The sequence below is a fragment of the Gadus morhua genome, chromosome 11, assembly GCF_902167405.1.
Source record: "Gadus morhua chromosome 11, gadMor3.0, whole genome shotgun sequence".
In the NCBI taxonomy this organism is placed as follows: domain Eukaryota; kingdom Metazoa; phylum Chordata; class Actinopteri; order Gadiformes; family Gadidae; genus Gadus; species Gadus morhua.
This window is the reverse complement of record NC_044058.1, coordinates 9,619,418-9,631,154: the sequence shown is the minus strand read 5'-3', so window position 1 is coordinate 9,631,154 and position 11,737 is coordinate 9,619,418. Positions and strand designations below refer to the sequence as shown.

General features: G+C 42.5%; 2 protein-coding genes across 4 annotated transcripts in view; one reads left to right on the top strand and one right to left on the bottom strand.

Moving 5' to 3' along the window:
• Positions 1–691: 691 nt before the first annotated feature.
• On the bottom strand, positions 692–3,897 carry dctn3 (dynactin 3 (p22)). The gene is made up of 7 exons (XM_030369662.1): positions 3,664–3,897; positions 3,337–3,421; positions 2,838–2,924; positions 2,587–2,670; positions 2,411–2,469; positions 2,184–2,243; positions 692–1,350 (listed from the first exon to the last, which is right to left on the bottom strand). Exons 1-7 carry the CDS (start codon positions 3,880–3,882, stop codon positions 1,264–1,266), a joined length of 681 nt encoding a protein of 226 aa, XP_030225522.1. The 5' UTR covers positions 3,883–3,897; the 3' UTR covers positions 692–1,263.
• Positions 3,898–4,076: 179 nt separating this feature from the next.
• Positions 4,077–11,737, top strand: part of atg5 (ATG5 autophagy related 5 homolog (S. cerevisiae)) — a 28,232-nt gene continuing 20,571 nt past the window's right edge. For 2 of the 3 annotated variants that reach the window (XM_030369659.1, XM_030369661.1), the window contains exons 1-6: positions 4,077–4,177; positions 4,632–4,805; positions 6,440–6,567; positions 7,255–7,333; positions 7,487–7,649; positions 8,503–8,597. In XM_030369659.1, coding sequence (XP_030225519.1) covers positions 4,698–4,805; positions 6,440–6,567; positions 7,255–7,333; positions 7,487–7,649; positions 8,503–8,597 — 573 coding nt within the window. In that variant the 5' untranslated portion in view covers positions 4,077–4,177; positions 4,632–4,697. Of the gene's footprint in view, positions 4,178–4,618; positions 4,806–6,439; positions 6,568–7,254; positions 7,334–7,486; positions 7,650–8,502; positions 8,598–11,737 lie in introns of all 3 variants that reach the window. The other variant, XM_030369660.1, reaches the window with a different exon arrangement.

Below are 11,737 nucleotides of genomic sequence, written 5' to 3'. Positions count from 1 at the left end.
GGCAACGGCCCCCAACACAAACAGATGCTGGATACACTGATTGGACCAAATTAAATTAAAAGGACATTTTTGTTATGATTTAGTTTTTTTCTGACCCCTGCAGCAGATAGACAGCACCATCAATTATTTCAGTAGAGGTCCAAAATATAATATGAAGTCTGTACGGCAAAGAGTGGTGGTGAATTAAGCCAATTATCTCAGAATAACTGAAAAGCAGAAACAAAATAAGTGAAGGACAAATTATCTTTAACTATACGTCTGATAACCATTTAAATAAACATACATTGAGTAGACCAATAAATCGAACAAGTTCACTGTATTACCATATTGCAGAGAAATACCAAAAATAAAATTAAATCATGCGTTAGTGTTAGTCATTTGCTAGCAGTAGTGCTATCATGTAGTATAGGTTGAAGGTGTGCTAGGATGTAGAGACTAAAGCCAAGAACCACTCCAGGCACAGCAATTTTTCTATTGTGTGACTGTGGCTGGATATAGGAAAGCAAGAAATGTAGCTTTTTAAACTCCCAAAGCAATTATTTTTCTATCTGTGTTAGGGTTTACACAATTATTGAATGAACCTGGACTCTGACAGAGCACCACAAACCCATGAATACACATTTCCTATAGACACAACACTTGATTGTCATTTTTCCTTTTTCTGATTCAAAGACCACAAACTTAACACATATCTGAGGGCCTAGGGTACATTTATTCTCCAAATAGTTGAAATAAAATAAACAAATCATATGTATTGTCTCTTCTGTAGTGTGATCCACAGATTTAGAATTTGGAAGGAACAGAATTAGGAATATGCAGAGAAGCACAGTGGAGTAAGAGGGAAAGAAATGAGGTCTTGTGACTGTCTTAACAGAAAGCTTTTATAGCCTACAGCAATGCTGTTAATAAATATAAAAACACATTTAGCATGTCAAATGGCTTTCAATTGGGGAATATTACTAACCAAAATACTCAGTTCCACTACAGTCTCCTTGGTTTAGATGATTTCCATATATCATACCATTAAACATTTCAGTGATCTATCTAAAGAATCAAAATAATCCTTTGACGACCTAGGAACAGGAAAGTGCCTGAATCTAAATGTATTTTCCTTTTGCTTAAATTATAACATAATAAAACATGTCTGCATGGAAATGGGGAAATGGGGAACAGTGAACAAGCAGTCCAAGACACTTGTTTTAACTGTGGTCCCCATAACCACAGTCATCACAACAAGCGTCCTCTTAAGAACTTGTTCATCCTCTACTCCACAGGCCGGATCCCCTTGGATTCTTCAAGCTGCCTCAGGGTCTCATCCCATTGGGTGAACTGCTTGGACAACAGGAACATCTGCAAACCAGAGCAAAGGGATCAGAGGATACAGTAACCGAGAGTAATATGCTGAGCAACAAGTGATGCAGAAATATAAGCTTTAATGGTTTTATCTTTACTCCTTAGTTCAACTGGAGCCATCAGCGTTGCGTCTAATGAACGTTCTGTCTGCTATATCAGTCTCGGCTGAGCCACACTGCCTCAATAATCAACGCAAGGCGCCCTACAGCCATCAGACTTCAGAGTCCGATGGCTCGAACAACTAAATAAAATCGCAGAGCAACAATTGAAAAATAGTGTAGTCTGGGACCAACTCACTACTTGCAGTCATTAATGATGACAACGTCCTTTGTGCATTGATTTTTCTCAATGTACAGAGAAACGGTTATTTATGGGCCCTGTGGCAGTGGAAAACAGCCCATGCTGGTTTATTTAATTTAAAGGTGTAGACAATCATTTGATAATTAAATAGTTTAATGCAATTCTGCTTTGGTTACATTTAAATGTCAACAAATAGTTCCAGGGTTTCAGTTGCAAGGTCTGATCAGTTATAGTGGTCAAAAAACAGCCGTACTAATTGGGTTAAACCGAGTTACTGATCGACAGTTGCTAAGCGATTGTAGAATGTTCAAAACGTGTTCCATTCTTTCTAGTCCTAACAACACAATGCGACAATGGAGTATTTGACCTGAACTATAATACAAATGTCTTTAGAATTGGTTCGCATAATGACTATATGTAGTTTGTAGTAGCACTTAAGCCCTTCCATTGGATCCAAGTCTAAACTCAGCCTAATATGCATGACTAGGAGGCTAAACAAAAATGTTTTCTTACAAAACAGTAATACTTACCATTTTGTTGTACTCCTCAAAGAGCCTCTTTACCTCAAGGGATTGAGCATCAGTCTGGTCCTGGCGGAGAGGAACACACAAAGGAAGCAATTGTAATGCAAGGTATAATAATTAGAACAGACATAAGTGTAGTAATATTACTAAGTCTGAACAGAGCCTATGCTTCTAGAAGAATGCATACGAGATAGAGGTAGAGTGAGATTTAAAAAAGGATTGGACAGTTGTACCTGTTGTTTTATATGAAGCTGTGACAGCCGCTGTAGTTTGGTGGCATGCTCTGGTACATCTGTGATTAACAAACGCAAGCAGGGATAAACCCATGGAACACCAAGCATAGAACCATTGTAACAATGGGTTAGGAGGAAGGACAGTCCTTCACTGTTATCTTTGGTAAGAGCCTCACCCCGGATGTAGTTGCTGTCCAGCAGGGGCTGTAGGCTGCTGACCTGCTCTAGCAGAGCAGCCTGTGAGAGCAGGAAGTCCTCCTCTGTGGATGAAAAGCAAAAACAAAACAAAACAATGAAATTATTAAGAGTGCCAGAAATGTGTCAGAAATGTTGTTACCAAAGTTTACATGCCTCGCCAAATACAATGGTAATGTCAAGGCCATAGACATTTTTCTAATAAAAATGTATAAATTATCTTGTTTCTCACCTGCTAGGATGAACTCCAGCTTCATGGCATCTGGCACCGTGATGTGGTCCGTGAACTGAGGGTCCAGGTATTTCAACAGGTCCTCAACTAGAGCATAGCAACAGAATTTATCACACTGTCTGAGTTTGGGAGTTTGCGACCCATCATAGAAGAAAGTGCTTAGCTGTATCCCTTCATTAGATTCCAGAATGATATCATTTACTAAAAGTTTGCTTTATTTTGTATTTATTTTATCAATGCCTTTATTTCAACTTGTACTTCACATAAATTGTTGAACTGCCCTTACGAAACGGTCCCTTTCCATTGGAGTAGCCCAGTTTCAAATAGCAGACACTGAATTAGCACATTGCTTTCATGTAAACTAGAGAATGCTAAAAAATACAGTGCCTACAAACTCGTACAAATACTTCCTAGTGAGTTAAGACAAGAAGGCCTCTATATGAACAATGTGCTCTATTGATCAGCTCCAATCCATTGCCACGCATGTTCTTAGACTCACTCTTCTTGTGCAAGATCTTCACGCGCTCTCTCTTGTTGGCAGTGTTTGCCAGAGCTGCTTGGATCCTCGACAGAGACTCCGTGCACTACAATAAAGGCAAAAAAGAAAAACATAACACTAAGCACTTGACTAAACACCAGTCCTGTTTTTATTTATTTAATACTGGGTGTCTACTAATCGTTTATAGAACATGATTAGCAGATGGAGAGTAATGATAATTAAAAAGGGCGTTCACTGACAGCAAAGCAAGCTCTCTGCTGTTAGCTTGCCATAGCTAACATAAAATGTCTGTCTGCTTGTCATCTCCTGTAAACTGCCTGGACTAACCTTTACGACTTTTCCACCTTTATTCCGCCGTTCACCGTAAATAGAACCCTCCAACTCCTGAATCCGCATTTCCAGACTATCCATTTCAACCTTGTTCTCCATACCGTTACTGCTGCTACTGCTGTGTCCACAACAAAACCAACAGCCTGAAATGACGTCAATTGCTAAAGGACGTCGCGTATCGATGAGGCGGCAGCATTGGAACGTAACATCCGCCATAGTTGTTGTGGAATTAATGGCACCTATGTCATATTTAAAAAGTTCTGATAAATGTAAACCCCACATATGACCCGCCAAAAAATCCAATAAATGTAGTTGCTTATAATTTTTAATTGATCAGAACCCTCTGGTAATACATTATATATGTATTCAATAATAAATTGAAGCTACATTACCAAAAGTGAGCAATTGATGTCGCTGTTGTCAGTGGAAAAATAAAGTCTTTCCATTGACAGACGAATGACAACACTGCCACGGCCCTTCCTACTAAACCAATTGATAAAGCTCAAGAAAAGTAAGATTTTAATCCATGTATATTCCTCGGTTACATGTTGGTATCTTTCTATTCTCGGTCAACATTGCCCCCATACAGGCAATCAGTTTTCTTCCTTTTAAATAGACCTAGATTACCATTGTGACTGGCTAGCTAATAGCCCAAGCTAGGTTCGATTTTGCACTGATGCTGCGTATTTTGCGCACCAGGATGTGGCGAATACTGTTGAACAGGTGTTAAACCGTTTAGTGGTGTTAATTGTATCAAACTATTTCAATGTCTTAAAAAAAAAAAAGAAGAATGGAAATGTTATGACGTGTTTGCGTTTGGTAGATTGACGCAGAAGGTATGAAGATCCAGATGGAGCATAACTTATTCCTTGTTATTGTAATATTAGTAATCTACAATTGCTATTGTACAGCGGAAAGTTTAAATAATAATGCTGTTCTATTTGCTCTGTTGATGATACGTGTAGATTCTAGAGATCTTCAGGACGGCATCCCAAGGTAGTTCTGTATGAGACACTTAGAGAAACAACAGCATGGCAGATGACAAGGACGTGCTAAGAGACGTGTGGTTCGGCCGCATTCCTACTTGCTTCGCACTCTACCAGGATGAGGTCACGGAGAAGGAGGCCGAGCCTTTCTATGTACGTTCCTTCCCTGGCAACACATACTATTTAACAGGCCCTCACCTTGGTCTGTCCAGATATTTGGATTTTACCCTATTGGCTACAGCAGACTGTTTCATGCTTCTATTTCTCACTAAATTTAGCTGACCAAGAGTTCAGCTTAAAGCATGATCCCCTCATGCTTTTAGCTTAGCACCTCCACTAAGTCTAGTTTTTTCTTGGGGGGGTGTTGGGGCCATTTTTAGGGGTCCAAGCCAACAGGTTGGATCCCTATTGTTTTTGTAAGGATTTTTATTATTATTATACTTCCCGCGCTAAAAGTGGGCCCACAGCCCAAACCGTAAATGGTGCCGACACGCCAATTGCATGACTAGATCCAGGTCCGGCACCGCTACTCAGATAACAAAATCCAGACACGCCGGCCACTAGGTGGCGCTATACCAAGGAAAGACGCGTTTGGGGCTATAACTCCCACACCGAACCTCCCACATTCAAAACCTTGTACACACATATTCACTGGAGTCTGCTGCATCTTTTGGCATAGGCCACGCCCATTTGCGTCTAGAATTTTTTTTCGCAAAATCGCGAAAACCGCAAAACTGTTTTTTCGCTACTCCTCCCACATTTCTCGACCAATCAACACCAAACTTTGCACACGACATCTTCAGACGCACACGCAAAGAATGCACGAAACACTCTTTTGATGCGACCTTTGACGACGAAACGGTAGCGTTTTGAATATTGGTATATTAGCTAAATTAGACGTGGAATATCAAAAATCCAAAGAAATCCAAAATTAGACATCGGATCGAGTCCAAATTTTACACACATGTTGGTGCTAACCTTAATGTCGTTCGATAAAAATTTCGGAAAATTTCGCCATTAGGGGGCGCAATAAACGAGGAAATTGTATATCTTCTAATTGGCTGAAGGAATGTTCTTCAAACTCAAGGGAAACCATCAAGGGGCAAACCCGAGTCTATATAGAAAATATGGCCAAGAATTATTAATGTGGGCGGGAGTTATTTGGCAAAGGAAAATTGTCTTTGGAAGATTTCGCCACAGGGCGGCGCCAGAAAACTACGACATTGTCTATCTCCTATTTGGCCAATGTTCTGAAAACGCGTTTTAGGCTATAACTCCCACACCGAAGCTCCCACAGTCAAAACCTTTATATCCACATGTTGTTCACGGTAGCGTTTTGAATACTTGCTTCGCGTTGTGCCGGCGAAACGCACATTTCTTGTCGCGTTGTGCCGGCGAAATGCACACTTCTTGGACCCCTGCATAACTGCTTGCAGTTCTAGTTTAATATTGCATTTGTCAAGTCGGATGGTGGATCAGGGCTCATCTACATAAAACATTACAGCAAGAGCTTTAAGCTAAAGCTTGTCACCAAGTTTACTATCTATACTTGCTGCTATTTTGGATCTAAACCTTGAAGATTTGTGAACTACTTTTTGTTTTCACTTAGTCTAAATTGATTATATCTCATGTAATCAAGAGCTTTAAGCATTTCTGACCATAAAGAACTGAATGAAGCATTTAAGGAACATAATGTAAACATATGTTGTATTGATTCCTTTGTGTCACCATCCTGTTGGACTAATGCAGCTCCTCCTGTTTTCCACCCTGTATGCTCTGTCCTCCAGCTGCTTCTGCCCAGGGTTAGCTACTTGACCCTAGTCACAGACAAGGTGAAGAAGCACTTCTTGAAGGCGGTGAAGCCAGAGGACGTGGAGGAGATGTGGTTTGAGTATGAGGGAACGCCGCTCAAATGGTGAGCTAAACTAATTTACACTAAATGACATATGGATGGATCATTATATAATGGCTACATGGGCAGGATTCACTGTTCACTGGTGTTCAACTCCCAGGTGAAAGGTACTACTATCCCCAATGTACTAATTCTGCCTGTAGACATCCTTGAAAAATACTTTTGTCCTCTACCTTCTAATTAATGACCTGTAAGTGTATTCATGTTAAGTCAAGCTCATGTGTAGATTTAGGAGTTTACCACAAGGTGTCATCAGATCATAATAGTACAATGAAGAGCCCCCTAGCAAATTTCATATGTATTTATTCACCATTGGTAAGAAGGTAACGCACTAGTCAGTCAGAGTTTTTGATTTTTTTAGATGAGTCGAGTTCTTATGAATAATGGCAAGCCTCTAAAATAATAGAGAAAGTCCCTGTTTGATGTTATGGAACGTCTTAGATCGGTCTACACAGGGTGAAAGAAACTTCCCCACCTGGTGTTTAGCAGGAGATGTAATCTTGAATGAAGCTGAATGTTAGAAGTATTGTTCACATTCTAATATGTGCCTCTAGTATCATAGTTTCCTACCACAGCTGCTAGGGATATGCAGACATTGACATTGACTTGACAGCCTAAATACATCACCCAATGGTATCAACCTGCATGCTCTCATTCCCTAATTTCCTGTTTGGTACTTCCTGGTTGCAGGCACTATCCAATCGGAGTTCTGTTTGACCTCCATGCCCTCAACACTGCGCTGCCCTGGAGCATCACTGTGCACTTCAAGGTAAAGACGATTGAAATGACATTTTCTTATGCATGTGAAAATGTAGCTATCCAAGCAATAGTTCTCTACACAGTCACATGTGTGTGTATTCTTACTGTGTGTGTGTGTGTGTGTGTGTGTGTGTGTGTGTGTGTGTGTGTGTGTGTGTGTCAGAACTTTCCAGAGCGCGACCTGCTCCACTGCCTGTCAAACTCGGTGATAGAGGCACACTTTATGTCCTGCATCAAAGAGGCAGACGCACTGAAACACAAGAGCCAAGTCATCAACGATATGCAGAAGAAAGACCACAAACAGCTGTGGATGGGCCTGCAGAATGGTGAAACACACACACACACACACACACACACACACACACACACACAATACACACACACAATACACACACAATACATAAATAATCTGGCACAAGGAAATGTTAATAAACCTCCCGAGCTATGAGACACAAACACACATGCAATCTTGCATTTCATATGAGTACACGCACATCCACATGTATATAAGTCCCACATTTTCACCTACGCACACAGTTCTTCCATATGTTCTTACCACATACACACATACACAAAAGCCCCCACAGGAATATGCTTTGAAGCCTCTGTGTTTTTCCCCTCCCAAACACCCACATGCGTTTTGTCGGTTGGTGGAACCTCCTCACTCTGGACTAAATGAGCGCTTTGTTAAATCAGAGCTCCTGATCCCTGCTCAGTTAGTTTGCCACGAACACAACCAGACAATCGGAGAGAGAGAGAGAGAGAGAGAGAGAGAGAGAGAGAGAGAGAGAGAGAGAGAGAGAGAGAGAGAGAGAGAGAGAGAGAGAGAGAGAGAGAGAGAGAGAGAGAGAGAGAGAGAGAGAGAGAGAGAGAGAGAGAGAGAGAGATTATGACAGTATGATTGAATGAATGAGTGTCAGTGAATGTACACACCTTGAGTATGTGTTTAACCAGGTCAGTCCCGTGATGAATCTGCAGAGGTGTAAATCTGTCTCTTGTTAAGCCTTGACCAAGGGCTGGTCCCGGGGCCTTTAACCCCTCATATCAGCCAGTTGTTTTTTTCTCTCTCTCTCTCTTTCGCTCTCTCTCTCTTGGTCAGTCAATCTCTTTCTTTCCTCTTATTCCACAAAATAATATTAAAGCCCTGACACCAATACATTGTTTGTGGGTTTCTTTCAGACAAGTTTGATCAGTTCTGGGCCATGAACCGGAAGTTGATGGAGTATCCCACAGAAGAGGGGGGCTTCAGGTACATCCCCTTCAGGATATACCAGGTCAGTCACACACACACACGCACGCGCGCGCGCACACACACACACACACACACACACACACACACACACACACACACACACACACACACACACACACACACACACACACACACACACACACACACACACACACACACACACACACACACACACACACCTCAACGCTTAATGATTGTTTATAAGAAGTACAAGTATGAAGCCTTTTTTTTTCGTCAAGAGTAGTTGATTCTCTACTGTTGGAAAGGTCTAAAATAGTATGAACTGCAAATTCAATTGCAACATGGAGCTACGGATCAGTGATCTTCACTATATACGAACACACAATGGCTAACCAGGCGAAACCTGTGGTTTAGACGACAGTCTCACAACAGCTACTGCACTAGCTCTCTGGGGAGCTGTCATCTGCCTGTTTTTCTCCATGAGGTCACACCCTTTTGTAAAGTCACAGGTTAATTATGGACTTCTGTTTTGCAGAACATATTTGCACTGGTTTGTGCTTCATTGAGTTTTTTGATCCTTTCTGCAAAAATGCTGCATTGTTATTGAGTGATTGATGGCAACGGATTTCAAGCACAACAGAAGTGGGCTCTGTTCAGTACTTTAGTTTGATAAATTAGTTTACTAAACCTGTAGGAAATTGCTTATGTATTTGTTAGTATTGACGTGTCCTGTCAGAATGCCCACTAGATGGCGCTAGGTGACTTTGTTTGTGTATCCTACTTTACAAGCGCACCCAAGCCAGTGAATTGGCCTTAAACTTGTTATCTCTTTTACCAACTCCAACATGAGCTGTTTGCAAGGTATTTTGGAAGTCTTTGGAAATAATTCAACAATTAAATCTCATAATATTAAATAAAGTATACTTATAATATTCGATAATGGAAATAGTACTACTATATTATATTGTTAACAGTATCATATTTACTGTAGTATAGTTGTCCTTATAGACTCAGTTGCGTTTTTTTTTTCCTTTACAGTCAGGATCTATGAGCGTGTTTACATGAATGACACAACGTTACCAATCATAGCTGTAGTAACATCTCATTGTGTAATACCATCTATTCAGGGGCCATGTAAATGCCGTTGGGAAGTTCAGTATCATTTGCCTGAGCTGGAGGTGGCATTAAAAGAAACCGGATTAGGACCACTCCCGTCCAAGCCTGATTAATTAACCTAGCACACGTGAATGAGTTTTCACCAAATTCTGTGCATGAGTGAGCCGAGTGGAGACGAAGGTAGAGTGCTTTGTAGTCATAACCTCGTGTAACAACGGAGTGCTCTTCAACCACTGCGTGCCTCAGTTCTAATAAACAAAGACCGTGGGTGGTGTCCTACGAAGCCTGTGTGTGTGTGTGTTTGCGTGTGTGCGTGCATGTTTGCCTTGTGTGTGTGAAAACAAAAAAAAGTGCAGTCTGTTGGATCCCATCCACGGGCCAAGCCTTAGGGAAAGTTGCGGAGATTCCCAGAGGAGGTGACTAAGGGTATTCATCCTATTGCATTTATGATCCCCACCCACCCACCTACCTCCGCCTGCTCTGATGTAGTCAAACCAGTCAAGCTCTATGTGAGTCTATTCACTGCCACGCCACTCATGTCGTGTGTAGGCAGCAGACCATAGATGCCTGGGGATTCCCCCCTCCCACCCTCCCCCCTCCCACCCTCCCCCAGCCCTCTCTGACGCCTCATCCACACACCCACTCCATGTCTTCTGCATGCATCTTTTGCGCTTCTGATGCGGCTGAACTTCCCAAACGCTCCGGTGAATAAGCGGCTGGTCAAGGCCTGGAAACCATGAGGGTGATGTGAGCCAGACAGCGATGGCGGAGGGAGGCCAGCTGGGCAGCAGAGAGAGTTTGGGTTGACGCTGGGAAACGGCTGAGGGGAATAACGAGGACGTGTTCCGGTCACGAAAACAAATATTTATGTCCTGCTATTTATTCACATCCGAACACTCCTGAAGTGAACCTGAAAAAGGTGCAGACAGGATTCCACTTTAACATTCCATGTTCTGGGAAGTGTGTGTGGGCTTTCCTGTATATATGTGTATATGTCTATTTTTATTGATATATATCTATATATATTGTATATTTTTTGCCATCCGTACATACATTTTTCAACGCCAATCTCTTTTAAAAATACTGAGCTTTTATTTTGTAGGACCCTTTCGTCTTGAACTCTAGTTTCTAGCGGGCTGTGTGTGTGTCTGAGTGAGGCTGGGTTAGCCTTTGTCTCAAGGACAAAACAACACACCTTTGAACGTTGAAATAAGAAAAATATTTTAAAGAAGGAAAACATTGGAGAATAAACGTCCTGTGGAGGTGTAGGTCATTCTAGACCTTTGTAGAAGCTCCGCTCTCCTGTTGAACTGTTGTTGGCTCAGTCTCCTAGCCCCCCTGCCCCCTCCCTATTTCCCGCCTCCAGGACCAGATTGAGGTCTTTAGCCTAAATAACATGTGCTGTATTTGATGCTGGCAGAATTAATGACAACGCTCGCTCTAAATAACAGAGAGCTCACTTCCGTCTGGCGTGCACTCCTCACAGGGAAGACACCTCAGCTGTGTGTGTGTGTGTGTGTGTGTGTGTGTGTGTGTGTGTGTGTGTGTGTGTGTGTGTGTGTGTGTGTGTGTGTGTGTGTGTGTGTGTGTGTGTGTGTGTGTGTGTGTGTGTGTGTGGGAGGGGGATTGCGGGAAAGAGGAGCATGTGCGTGCAGGCATGTTTTTCCGTTTTGTTTTCTGCCTGCTGATGTGTGTTTGTGTTCGCTCTTGTCTTCGTGTGCTTCGACTGTCGACAGGCAGGGCGCTGCGCTCGAGGCCCTGTGTGTGTGTGTGTGTGTGTGTGTGTGTGTGTGTGTGTTGCACCTTTTCCCGCCAGACCTGCCGACAGACTGCCTTTGTCGTCGGCTGTTGATTGGCATGCGCTCGCCTCTTCCTGCTGCGGGAATGACCGCACTCTGATTCAAAGAGCCCTGGGGGGGGGGGGGGGGGGGGGGGGGGGGGGTTGGCGGAGTGAATGTCTCGCCGCGTGGAAAGTGAAAATTACTATGCTTGTTGTTTAAAGACCGTTTGCATTGTTGCTCCACAGGTATGTCTTCCTTTCCGACTCAACCCCCCCCCCCCCCCCCCCCCCCCAAAACAAAACAC